This window comes from Pan paniscus, chromosome 4 (assembly GCF_029289425.2).
Source record: "Pan paniscus chromosome 4, NHGRI_mPanPan1-v2.0_pri, whole genome shotgun sequence".
Classification (NCBI taxonomy): Eukaryota; Metazoa; Chordata; class Mammalia; order Primates; family Hominidae; genus Pan; species Pan paniscus.
The window spans coordinates 37,128,843-37,143,240 of record NC_073253.2 but is presented as its reverse complement, the minus strand read 5'-3'; the positions used below and the strand labels follow the sequence as shown (position 1 = coordinate 37,143,240).

The window sequence follows — 14,398 nt, the reverse complement described above, 5'->3', positions numbered from 1 at the left end:
TATATACTATATATGTATATACATATATATACTATATATACATATATATAGTATATATATACACTATATATGTATATATAGTATATATATACATATATATGTATATATATACTATATATATACATATATAGTATATATATTATATACATATATAGTATATATATGTATATATATTGTATATATATACAATATATATACAATATATATACACACACATATATATATACACACACACACATATATATATACACACAGAGAAATTTAAGAATAAAGAAATAAATCACTGATTTAACAACAGGAAGTTAAAATATCTTTATAAATTTTATAATGGCCCTAGATAATTTCACTTTGGTTAGAACCTTCCTAATTTTTAAATGAGGAAAGCTTCTATTGTTTACAGAAATATACACACTTTGTATCATATACATGAAATTTGAAAGGTCATTTACAATCGAAATTTTTAAGAAAGATTCCCAACCTCAAATAAGAAGTATACAATGTAGACTTAACACTATGAAAAATGCAATACATTTAAGTGGTGTCTAAATGACAAATGGAGGAGAAAACCTAAAGATGTCTAAAAAAATACAAATTTGCTAAAAATGGTACCAACAAGGTGATTAAACGTTGAATAAATAAATTAAATTAATTAAACTCTCCTAGTTCCATGAAGGCAAGACCAATTATATTTAAAAGTGTTCCCAAATAATTTAATTTCCTTAAAGAAAAATATGAACTTATGAGTCTTTAGAAACATTCCCTATTTTACCCAAAAAGTTACTAAAAGCGTAACTATGAGCATAACACAAACATAGACAGAAGGTACAAATTTAGACAGTGATAAAAATGAATACATGCAAAAAATACTTAAAAGTTTGACTGTAAAATGGACCTTATTAAACATCCTGATATTAAATGAAAAGACTAGATGACCAATATTTTGAAACAGGTCTAGTATGTGCCCTCTATACAACCCATTCCATAACATTACCTAAGTCTCCTTTCCTACAATCCCAGGAGACTTGATATAAGCAAAAACTGGACAGTGAGAGGACACCCAAAGAGACTAGATAGGACAACAGGAAAGGAACAAGAAAAATCACAAAGACCAATACTTTAAATAAATAAAATTATAGGAATGAAGTGAAAATCAGATTCAAGCAATGATCTGCAGCTATAAGATTACTGAATAATAACATAAAATACTATATTTTCTAGAACATCTTAATTTTTTAAGAAATTTGTCGAGAAAGATACACAACATAAAAGTGGAGTAATCCAGGTATGAAAATATAAATTATGAACATGCCATATTATTCTACTATTCCTGTAAAAAGTTTAAAAATCACATAGCTAAAAAGAAATCGTGTATACAGTGTCTTATAACCAAGAAGAAATTTAATATTGGCATATAGGAGAACTATGGCAAAAAATACATCTCTAAAAGTTGGAAGCTGATAAAAGAAAAACTCTGTGATTAGTGCATAGTATGTGGTATATTTTTGTTAAGAAAACAGATAATGGAATATAAAAGTCATAATACTGATGTAAAGTTTTCTATTGCTGTGCTCTACAACTAAGGCTTCAGAGATGACCTTTCCATCATAAAGGGTATCATGTCCATGAAGTAATTTTTGAATAATATTTTGGGGGGAAATGCAGCTAGGAAGAGTCTCATAAGGCATAAAAATACAACTAAACAAATCAAAATAAAAAATAGCAATTTAAAAAATCGTAGTGGGGCAATTATGAAACAAATTTTTTTGAGCTATATAGGAGGCTAAGGGGGCAGTGTCAAAAATAGTCATAGGTCAATAAAATGGGAACAACCAGGTAAGAAATGAAACCGTTTTCATGACCACAGAGTATAGAAAGGACTATTAATGCTGGCAGCACAAAAAGATGAAATTCTTACCAGAAATACAATTTCAAACAAAGACAGAGTTATAAACCAAAGTCCTTCAAAGTCTATGAAAATATGAAAGAGAATACTATGTTTTCCTTAAATTATAAATTGTAATTAGTTTATTCTTGCAAATTTATGAATTTCTTAGTTGTCAGTCTTGTCCCAATCACTATTTTATGTACATAATTACATATTTCTAGATAGAAAAAGATGCATATTTAAGACTGAACATATGTTTTAGAAGTTTTTTATAATTAGCACTGTACACAAACCTGAAATTCTCGAAGAAGAGTTGATATGTTGGCTTCATTTGCCAAGTTTGTCAAAATTTCAAGCTATAGTAGAGAAAAGAGAAAGTAAACATTTTAAAACAAAGGTAGCAAGATGAATTTAATAGAGTACAGGCATTTAATTGAAAGTTTATTTCTACTTTTAAAAATCACATTGTCAGCCGGGCGCAGTGGCTCATGCCTGTAATCCCAGCACTTTGGGAATCCGAGGCGGGCGGATCACCTGAGGCTGGGAGTGCGAGACCAGCCTGACCAACATGGAGAAACCCTGTCTCTACTAAAAATACAAAATTAGCCGGGCATGGTGGTGCATGCCTGTAATTCCAGCTACTCAGGAGGCTGAGGCAGGAGAATTGCTGGAACCCAGGAGGCAGAGGTTGCAGTGAGCAGGAGAATTGCTGGAACCCAGGAGGCAGAGGTTGCAGTGAGCCGAGATCGTGCCATTGCACTCCAGCCTGGGAAACAAGACTGAAACTCTGTCACTCACACACACACACACACACACACACACACACACACACACACAAATCATATTGTCGCCAATGTGGTAAGGCATTATACCCTTCAGGTCAACTTAGTCTACCTTCTTATGTCCACAAACAGATATTAGACAATTACTAGTTCTTTGAAAACAATTCGGAAAAGGAGAATTCTACATCTTCACTAATTGTTTGCCCAATACAAACTTATAATTTATATCTAATTAACCTAAACAATTCTGCTAGTTTGGCTTTTTGTCTTTTAGTAAAGTTAGAAAACAATTTGCCCTCCATGTTAATACATCTGTTTCCCAGATACCAATTAATTCTTTTGATTTGTTCTCCTATAGTCTACCATCCCAAATACTCAGACATTTTAATTCTCTCTTCTGGATTTATAGATATAAACAATGTGTAATCTCCAATGGGCTTGTGAAAAAAAATTTTTACTAATAAAAAATATTTAGTCTTAAGAAAATCACAAAAAAATAGAAGAGACAAACAGAAGCAAATCAAGATGTGAACATAAATACATTCATATCAATAAACTACATTAAATAAAGCCAAATACTTAGAGCCAACTGATCTTTGACAAGGCAAACAGAAACACAAAATAGGGAAAGGATACCCTATTCAACAAATGGTGCCAGGATAATTGGCAAGCCACATGTAGTAGAATGAAACTGGATCCTCATCTCTCATCTTACACAAAATTCAACTCAAGATGGATCAAAGACTTAAATCTAAGACCTGAAACCGTAAAGATTCTAGAAGATAACATCGGAAAAACCCTTCTAGACGCTGGCTTAGGCAAAGACTTCATGACCCAAACCCAATAACAAATGCAACAAAAACAAAGATAAATAGATGGGACTTAATTAAACTAGAAAGCTTCTGCACAGCATAAGAAATAATCAGCAGAGTTAACAGACAACCCATAGAGTGGGAGAAAATCTTCACAGTCTATACATCTGACAAAGGACTAATATCCAGAATCTACAAAGAACACAAACAAATCAGCAAGAAAAAAACAATCCCACCAAAAAGTGGGCAAAGGATATGAATAGACAATTCTCAAAGATACACAAACGGCCAAGAAGCACATGGAAAAATGCTCAACATCACTACTTATTAGGGAAATGCAAATCAAAACCACAGTGTGAAACCACCTCACTCCACCAAGAATGGTCATAATCAAAAAATCAAAAAATAATAGATGTTAGCATGGATGTGGTGAAAGGGAACACTTTTACACTGTTGGTGGGAACGTAAACTAGTACAACCACTAAAGAAAACAGTGTGGAGATTCCTTAAAAAAGTAAAAGTAGAACTACTGTTTGATCCAGCAATCCCACTACTAGGTATCTACCCAGAGGAAAAGAAGACATTATACAAAAAAGATACTTGCACACACGTTTATAGCAGCACAATTTGCAATTGCAAAAATATGGAACCAGCCCAAATGCCCATCAATCAACATGTGGATAAAGAACATGTTATACACACATACACACACACACACACACACACACACACACACCATGGAATACTGCTCAGCTATAAAAAAGGAACAAAATAATGGCATTCACAGAAACTAGATAGAATTGGAGACTATTATTCTAAGTGAAGTAACTCAGGAATGGAAAACCAAACATCGTATGTTCTCACTCATAAGTGGGAGCTAAGCTATGAGGATGCACAGGCATAAGAATAATACACTGGACTTTGGGGGCTCGGGGGAAAGGGTGGGGGGTGGTGAGGAATAAAAGACTACACATTGGGTACAGTGTACACTGCTTGGGTGACGGGTGCACCAAAATCTCAGAAATCACCACTAAAGAACTTATGCATGTAACCAAACACCACCTGTTCACCAAAAACCTACTGAAAAAAAAAAAAACAAAAAAATAAAACAGCAAATGATCTAAACGCTCCAATTAGAAGGCAAAGACTGTAGGAGGAGTTCTTTACATATTCTGGGTACAAATCATTTATTCAGACACATGTATTAGAAATATTTTTCCCAGATAATCTTTTAATTTTTAATTTTATTTTGATAACTATATTTTAACTTTTAGACAACTTTTTTCTTTTTTTTTTTTTGAGACAAGGTCTTACTCTGTCACCGAGGGTGGAGTGCAGTGGTGCGATCATGGCTCACTGCAGCCTCAACCTCTGGGGCTCAAACAATCCTCCCACCTCAGCCTCCCAAGTAGCTGGGACTACAGGTGCATACCACCAAGCTCAGCTTATTTTAAATTTTTTTGTAGGGACGGAGTCTCGTTGTGTTGCTCAGGCTGGTCTCAAACTCCTAGGCTCAAGCGATCCTCCTGCCTCAGCCTCCCAAAGTCCTAGGATTATAGGCATGAACCACTGCATCCAGCTGGACAACTTTTAAAAAACAATCTCAAACATATGAAAGAGCTACACGTATAGTACAAAGAACTGTTGCTGTTGTTTTTCTGAACGATTTGAGATGATAGATGCCAATCTGATGCTACATTATCCCCAAAAACTTCTATGTATATTTCCTATAAACAAGGACATGTTCCACAGACTACAGTACAACGAAGAAAATCAGGTCATTAAACTGATGCATTACTTTCACACAATTGTCACTATGCACGTAAGTTTCAATAACTGTCTCAATGACGTATAATAAAAGGATCCAGTTCAATATCACATACTGTATTAAGTTGTCTCCTTTGGTCTGAAACAGTTTTTTAGTCTTTCTTTTAACTTATATGACCTTGACATTTTCGCTAATTATAAACCAGGTTTTTTTGATAAAATATCCTTGAATTTGGGTATAATTTAGATTTTATTATTAAACTCAGTTTTCATATGAATAATACATCATTCTAATATTGAACAGTCTTGAATAGTCCATAGTCCATCCTTTCCTCATTGGTTTGTAATATCTCCTCTACTATATGGTACATTTTTGCGTGTATGGGCACGTTTCTAGGCTTTCTACTCTTTCCACTTACTTTTCTGTCTAAATATCACACTATTTTAATCACTATAGATTTATATTCCTAACTGCACTCTATGCCATACTTATTACTTCCTGAAAACAATGCTCTTTCATAATCCCTTGTGTTAGCATGAATTATGTTTTTCACCTACTCTAACCCTTCAACCTCCCAATCAACCTGCCAAGAAAAAAATTCACAATATTATTCTTTTAAGATCCACCCAAACATCATCTTTTCTAAACCTCTCATAGAATTAGCTCCACCTTTCTGTTCTTCACAACACTCAATTCAAATATCTGTATTACTTAAAACACACAGTACTAAAGTAAGTTAGTTAGAGACAGGGTCTCAGGCTGGAGTGCAGTGGCATGATCAATGGCTCACTGTAGCCTCAACTTTCTGGGATCAAGCAATCTGCCCACCTCAGCCTCCCAAGTAGCTAAGATTACAGACATTGGCCACCACGCCTGGCTAATTTTGATTTTTTTATAGAGACAGAGTCTCACTATGTTGCCGAAGCTGGTGTCGAACTCCAGGCCTCAAGCAATCCTCCCACCTTAGCCTCCCAAAGTGCTAGCAATACAGGCATGAGCCACTGTGCCAAGCCCTGAAGTTATTTATTTATTTATATTATTATACATTAAGTTTTAGGGTATATGTGCACAACGTGCAGGTTTGATACATAAGTATAAATGTGCCATGTTGGTTTGCTGCACCCAACAACTCGTCATTTACTTTAGATATTTCTCCTCATGTTATCCCTCCCCCAGCCCACAAACCCCTGACAGGCCCCGGTGTGTGATGTTCCCCGCCCTGTGTCCAAGTGTTCTCATTGTTCAGTTCCCACCTATGAGTGAAAACATGCAATATTTGGTTTTCTGTCCTTGTGACAGTTTGCTGAGAATGATGGTTGCCAGCTTCATCCATGTCCCTGCAAAAGACATGAACTCATCCTTTCTAATGGCTGCATAGTATTCCATGGTGTGTATGTGCCACATTTTCTTAATTCAGTCTATCATTAATGGACATCTGGGTTGGTTCCAAGTCTTTGCTATTGTGAATAGTGCCGCAATAAACATACGTGTGCATGTGTCTTTATAGTAGCATGATTTATAATCCTTTGGGTATATACTCAGTAATGGGATCACTGGGTCAAATGATATTTTTAGTTCTAGATTCTTGAGGAATCACCACACTGCCTTCCACAATGGTTGAACTAGTTTACAGTCCCACCAACAGTGTAAAAGTGTTTCTATTTCTCCACATCCTCTCCAGCACCTGTTGTTTCCTGACTTTTTAATGATCGCCATACTAACTGGTGTGAGATGGTATTTCATTGTGGTTTTGATTTGCATTTCTCTGATGACCAATGAGGATGAGCATTTTTTCATGTGTCTGTTGAATGCACAGATGTCTTCTTTTGAGAAGTGTCTGTTCATATCCTTTGCCCATTTTCTGATGGGGTTGCTCTTTTCTTGTTTTTTCTGGATATTAGCACTTCGTCAGATGGGTAGATTGCAAAATTTTTCTCCCATTCTGTAGGTGGCCTGTTCACTCTGAAGGAAGTTTCTTTTGCCATGCAGAAGCTCTTTAGTTTAATTAGATCCCATTTGTCTATTTTGGCTTTTGTTACCATTGCTTTTGGTGTTTTAGTCATGAAGTCCTTGCCCATGCCTATGTCCTCAATGGTATTGCCTAGATTTTCTTCTAGGGTTTTTATGGTTTTAGCTCTAACATTTAAGTCTTTAATCCATCTTGAATTAATTTTTTGTATAAAGTGTAAGGAAGGGATCCAGTTTCAGCTTTTTATATATGGCTAGCCAGTTTTCCCAGCACCATTTATTAAATAGGGAATCCTTTCCCTATTGCTTGCTTTTGTCAGGTTTGTCAAAGATCAGATGGTTGTAGATATGTGGTGTTATTTCTGAGACTTCTGTTCTGTTCCATTGGTCTATATCTCTGTTTTGGTACCAGTACCATGCAGTTTTGGTTACTGTAGCCTCGTAGTACAGTTTGAAGTCAGACAGCGTGATGCCTCCAGGTTTGTTCTTTTTGCTTAGGATTGTCTTGGCAATGTGAGCTTTTTTTTGGTTCCATATGAACTTTAAAGTAGTTTTTTCCAATTCTGTGAAGGAAGTCATTGGTAGCTTGATGGGGAGGGCATTGAATATATAAATTACCTTGGGCAGTATGGCCATTACCACTATACTAATTCTTCCTATCCATGAGCATGAAATGTTCTTCCACTTGTTTGTGTCCTTTTTTCATTTCACTGAGCAGTGGTTTGTAGTTCTCCTTGAAGAGGTCCTTTACATCCCTTGTAAGTTGGATTCCTAGGTATTTTATTCTCTTCATAGCAATTGTGAATGGGAGTTCACTCATTAATTTGGCTTTCTGTTTGTCTGTTCTTGGTCTATAGGAATGCTTCTGATTTTTGCACATTGAGTTTTTATCCTGAGACACTTTGCTGAAGTTGTTTATCAACTTAAGGAGATTTTGGGCTGAGACGATGGGGTTTTCTAAATATACAATCATGTCATCTGCAAACAGGGACAATTTGACTTCCTCTTTTCCTAATTGAATACCCGTTATTTCTTTCTCTTGCCTGATTGCCCTGGCCAGAACTGCCAACACTACGTTGAGTAGGAGTGGTGAGAGAGGGCATAATTGTCTTGTGCCAGTTTTCAAAGGGAATGTTTCCAGTTTTTGCCCATTCAGTATGATATTGGCAGTGGGTTTGTCATAAATAGCTCTTATTATTTTGAGATACATTCCATCAATACCTAGTTTATTGAGTGTTTTTAGCATGAAGGCCTGTTGAATTTTGTCGAAGGCCTTTTCTGCATCTATTGAGATAATCATGTGGTTTTTGTCGTTGGTTCTGTTTATGTGATAGATTACATTTATTGATTTGCATATGTTGAACCAGCCTTGCATCCCAGGGAAGAATCCATCTTGATTGTGGTGGATAAGCTGTTTGATGTGCTGCTGAATTCGGTTTGCCATTATTTTATTGAGGATTTTCGCATCTATGTTCATCAAGGATACTGGTCTAAAATCCTCTTTTTTTGTGTGTGTCTCTGCCAGGCTTTAGTATCAGGATGATGCTGGCCTCATAAAATGAGTTAGGGAGGATTCTCTCTTTTTCTATTGATTGGAATAGTTTCAGAGGGAATGGTACCAGCTCCTCTTTGTACCTCTGGTAGAATTCGGCAGTGAATCCATCTGGTCCTGGACTATATTGGTTGGTAGGCTATTATTATCTCAATTTCAGAGCCTGTTATTGGTCTCTTCAGAGATTCAACTTCTTCCTCGTTTAGTCTTGGGAGTGTGTACGTGTCCAGGAATTTATCCATTTCTTCTAGATTTTCTAGTTGATTTGCATAGAGGTATTTATAGTATTCTCTGATGGTAGTTTATATTTCTGTGGGATTGGTGGTGATATCTCCTTTATCATTTTTTAATGCGTCTATTTGATTCTTCTCTCTTTTCTCCATTAGTCTTGCTAGCAGTCTATCAATTCTGTTGATCTTTTCAAAAAACCAGCTCCTGGATTCATTGATTTTTTCGAAGGGTTTTTCGTTATTGGGTATTTCGTTTTTGAAGGGTATTTCATTATTATTGAAGGGTATTTCGTTATCTTAGTTATTTCTTGCCTTCTGCTAGCTGTTGAATGTGTTTGCTCTCATTTCTCTAGTTCTTTTAATTGTGATGTTAGGGTGTCGATTTTGGATCTTTACTGCTTTCTCTTGTGAGCATTTAGTGCTATAAATTTCCCTCTACACACTGCTTTAAATGTGTCCCAGAGATTCTGGTATGTCGTGTCTTTGTTCTCATTGGTTTCAAAGAACAGCTTTATTTCTGCCTTCATTTCGTTATTTACCCAGTAGTCATTCAGGAACAGGTTGTTCAGTTTCCACGCAGGTGTGCAGTTTTGAGTGAGTTTCTTAGCCTGAGTTCTAAATTTGATTGCACTGTGCTGTGAGAGTTTGTTGTGATTTCTGTTCTTTTACATTTGCTGAGGAGTGCTTTACTTCCAACTATGTGGTCAATTTTAGAATAAGTGCGATGTGGTCCTGAGAAGAATGTATATTCTGTTGATTTGGGATGGAAGGTTCTGTAGATGTCTATTAGGTCTGCTTGGTGCAGAGCTGAGTTCAAGGCCTGGATATCCTTGTTAACCTTCTGTCTCGTTGATTTGTCTAATATTGACAGTGGGGTGTTAAAGTCTCCCATTATTTTTGTGTGGGAGTCTAAGTCTCTTTGTAGGTCTCTAAGGGCTTGCTTTATGAATCTGGGTGCTCCTGGATTGGGTGCATATATATTTAGGATAGTTAGCTCTTCTTGTTGAATTGATCCCTTTACCATTATGTAATGGCCTTCTGATCTTTGTTGGTTTGAAGTCTACTTTATCAGAGACTAGGATTGCAACTCCTGCTTTTTTTTTGCTTTGCATTTGCTTGGTACATCTTCCTCCATCCCTTTATTTTGAGCCTATGTGTGTCCCTGCAGGTGAGACAGGTCTCCTGAATACAGCACACTGTTGAGTCTTGACTCTTTATCCAATTTGTCAGTCTGTGTCTTTTAATTGGGGCATTTAGCCCGTTTCCATTTAAGGTTAATATTGTTACGTGTGAATTTGATCCTGTCATTATGATGTTCACTGGTTATTTTGCCCATTAGTTGCTGCAGTTTCTTCATAACATCAATGGTTTTTACAATTTGGGATGTTTTTGCAGTGGCTGGTACTGGTCGCTCCTTTCCATGTTTAGTGCTTCCTTCAGGAGCTGTTGTAAGGCAGGCCTGGTGGTGACAAAATCTCTCAGCATTTGCTTGTCTGTAAAGAATTTTATTTCTCCTTCACTTATGAAGCTTAGTTTGGCTGGATATGAAATTCTGGGTTGAAATTTGTTTTCTTTAAGAATGCTGAATATTGGCCTCCACTCTTTTCTGGCTTGTGGGGTTTTTCTGCTGAGAGATCCGCTGTTAGTCTGATGGCCTTCCCTTTGTAGGTAACCCAACCTTTCTCTCTGCCTGCCCTTAACATTTTTTCCTTCATTTCAACTTTGGTAAATCTGACAATTATGTGTCTTGGGGTTGCTCTTCTCGAGGAGTATCTTTGGGGTGTTCTCTGTATTTCTTGAATTTGAATGTTGGCCTGCCTTGGTAGGTTGGGGAAGTTCTCCTGGATGATATCCTGCAGAGTGTTTTCCAACTTGGTTCCATTCTCCCCGTCACTTTCAGGTACACCAATCAAATGCAGATTTGGTCTTTTCCCACAGTCTGTTATTTCTTGGAGGCTTTGTTCATTTCTTTTAAGTCTTTTTTCTATAACCTCGTCTTCTCGCTTTATTTCATTAATTTGATCTTCAATCATGGATACGCTTTCTTCCACTTGATCAAATCGGCTATTGAAGCTTGTGCATGTGTCACAAAGCTCTCGTGCCACAGTTTTCAGTTCCAACAGGTCATTTAAGGTGTTCTCTACACTGTTTATTCTAGTTAGCCATTTGTCTAACCTTTTTTCAAGGTTTTTACCTTCCTTGAGATGGGTATGAACGTGCTCCTTTCGCTCGGAGAAGTTTGTTATTACCGACCTTCTGAAGCCTACTTCCGTCAACTCATCAAAGTCATTCTCCATCCAGCGTTGTTCCGTTGCTGGTGAGGAGCTGCAATCCTTTGTAGGAGAAGAGGTCCTCTGGTCTTTAGAATTTTCAGCTTTTCTGCTCTGGTTTCTCCCTATCTTTGTGGTTTTATACTACCTTTGGTCTTTGATGTTGGTGACCTAGAGATGGGGTTTTGGTGTGGATATCCTTTTAGTTGATGTTGATGCTATTCCTTTCTGTTTGTTAGTTTTCCTTGTAACAGTCAGGTCCGTCAGCTGCAGGTCTGTTGGAGTTTGCTGGAGGTCCACTCCAGACCCTGTTTGCCTGGTTATCACCAGCGGAGGCTGCAGCACAGCAAATGCTGCAGCACAGCAAATACTGTAGAACAGCAAATATTGCTGCCTGGTCCTTCCTCTGGAAGCTTCGTCCCAGAGGGGCACCCACCTATATGAGGTGTCTGTCGGCCCCTAGTGGGAGGTGTCTCCCAGTTAGGCTACACGGGGGTCAGGGACTCACTTGAGGAGGCCATCTGTCTGTTCTCAGAGCTCAAACACCGAGCTGGGAGAACCACTGCTCTCTTTAGAGCTGTCAGACAGGTACACTGATGTCTGCAGTTGTCTGCTGCCTTGTGTTCAGCTATGCCTTGCCCAGAGTGGAGTCTACAGAGGCAGTAGGCCTTGCTGAGCTGTGGTGGGCTCCGCCCAATTCAAGCTTCCCAGCCGCTTTGTTTACCTACTCAAGCCTCAGCAATGGTGGATGCCCCTCCCCAAGCCAGGCTGCTGCCTCGCAATTCAATCTAAGGCTGCTGCACTAGCAGTGAGCAAGGCTCTGTGGGCGTTGGACCTGCTGAGCCAGGCATGGGAGAGAATCCCCTTGTCTGCCGGTTGCTAAGACCTTGGGAAAGTGCAGTTTTTGGGTGAGAGTGTCCCATTTTTCCAGGTACAGTCTGTCCCGGCTTCCCTTGGCTAGGAAAGGGAAATCACCCGACCTCTTGTGCTTCCTGGGTGAGGCAACGCCCCACTCTGCTTTAGCTCACCCTCTGGGGCTGCACCGACTGTCCAACCAGTCCCAGTGAGATGAACCAGGTATCTCAGTTGGAAATGCAGAAATCACCCATCTTCTGTGTCAATCATGGTGGGAGCTGCAGACTGGAGCTGTTCCTATTTGGCCATCTTGGAACAAATCTCCAAAGTTATTTAGTTAAATGCCTGTCTCCTTCAGTAATCTGTGAGTTATTCAAGTTGTAGGTAGCATGGCTTAACTTTACATTATCAGAATGTAGTACAGTAATTAGTATATAATAATATAGATTGAAAAGTATAAAGAAAAACCATTAACTTTATCAATGTGTTTTGAAAAGCAGGACTGCATCCCACAGGTGCTAAAAGCTATAGAAATATCTCTTCAAAACAAATGTGTTAAAAGCCTCTGAAAAATGAAAGCATACATACCTTCAGTGTCTTGATCATAGTTGGATCAGTTGACCTAACATAGAAACTCTTCAGATAAGGTTCAAACATCCCCTGGATTACAAAAATAAATACAAAAATACATTATGGTACTAATGTGTTCATGTGTCTCTTAAATTACGTGTTCAGAACATACGTACCTTTCTTTGAATTGACATAGTTGCTATATTTTGTAGGACAATATACTGCACCTCCCTAGAAATCAAAAGATAATTTTTACTGGGTATATGTTCCAATGAAACATCTTTGAGTAAGCACTACAATAATGACAAAGAATTAGCAATAATTTCAAGAGAATGCGACTCTTAAATGTAATAATGAAAAGTTTTTAGTAAATCTTAGATGTGTGCCTTTTTAATGCACTTTTCCTATAAAATACCAATAAATTAGACGTGATTCATCATGAAGAATAGTTAAAACAAATTTTATAATAAAGTGCTCCTAAAATATGAAGTTAACATTGTACCTGCTTTGAACACATCCAAGGAAGGTATTCTTAGGGTTAATAGGGGTAGATAGGACCACACTGTTATTATAAACTCATTAAATAACTCATTCTTCCCAGGGCAAAGGCCAGATTTTAAAAGTAGTCATGTTATTTTTAGACCCAAATATCTAATAAATGAACTGAATCTGGTATAAGGCTTCACGTGAAAGACCAATTCTAGGTCTTTCTGATATCTTTTGAACTAGCCATAGGAAAAAAAAAAGTATCGAACTAGCAAAAGATAAAAATAATAGCTGGATATACAGATAGGGAGAATAGGAACACAAAGGAAATGGCATCTCATTTGTTACTAAGCCAGTCAAGAGCTACAATTGTGGACTAAGTTCCAGTTAAGGGCAAAAATAAATACATAGTTTTTTCCTTCCAACGCAATTAGTGGAAACAAGCACTCAATGAAAAACATTGTTTCAAATTAAAACAACTAATTACTGAAAAATAGCTAAGGTATGTCAAATAGCTGAAATGAAGGTATTCTTAAACACAGAAACAAATGTCTGAATTAAACCTGAAATCATGATTCTCATGTTATATGTCATGGAAACTCAATAAATTGTTTTGAATTGTTAACCTAAACCACTAAATTATAAAGAGGTAAAATCAAAGAAGGTGGCATGCTCTTTCTGTCTGTCTATCTGAAACTAAGAGTATGCAATCTTTAAAATGAGTAGCTATTAAAAACACAGCTCTCTTTTTAGAGTGGAGCAAAGCATAGTAATTAAATATTCCAGCTTTATAGGAAGCACAATTCTGGCATAAACTACATTACTTAGCATACACATTGCTCTATATAAAACCATGTATTAATACATTGAGTAAATCAATCTGATAGTACTTCAGTATAGTTTTTCAGTGATTCCAGATTTACCAAAACTCCCAAACATCATTATTGCCATACCTAAAAATTTCAAACACTAATACTAGGCTACTAGTGACACCCTAGTATTATGCCACAAAATATTTTCAATATCTTTGGGCTTGAGGTTAAAAAGTTTCAGTATTTATCATTAAGTTTGAGATAAATGTATAAAGACTTTTATAATAATCCCCTTAAGTATGAAATCTTACTGATCGATTGATTAAAATATAGTCAGAGTTATATATTAAATGCCTGAAAGATTACATTTGTTCAAACATTACTTTTGAAGGAATACAAAAGAAAAAA

The 14,398-nt window shown here is 36.9% G+C and overlaps 1 protein-coding gene across 3 annotated transcripts in view; it reads right to left on the bottom strand.

Moving 5' to 3' along the window:
- AP3B1 (adaptor related protein complex 3 subunit beta 1) overlaps positions 1-14,398 on the bottom strand; it is a 291,386-nt gene that overhangs the window by 156,577 nt on the left and 120,411 nt on the right. For all 3 annotated transcript variants that reach the window (XM_063604200.1, XM_008966887.6, XM_024928836.4), the window contains exons 10-12: positions 12,869-12,923; positions 12,711-12,782; positions 2,179-2,241 (exon numbers count right to left, since the gene is read on the bottom strand). In XM_063604200.1, the coding sequence (XP_063460270.1) occupies positions 2,179-2,241; positions 12,711-12,782; positions 12,869-12,923 (190 nt within the window). The remainder of the gene's footprint in view (positions 1-2,178; positions 2,242-12,710; positions 12,783-12,868; positions 12,924-14,398) is intronic.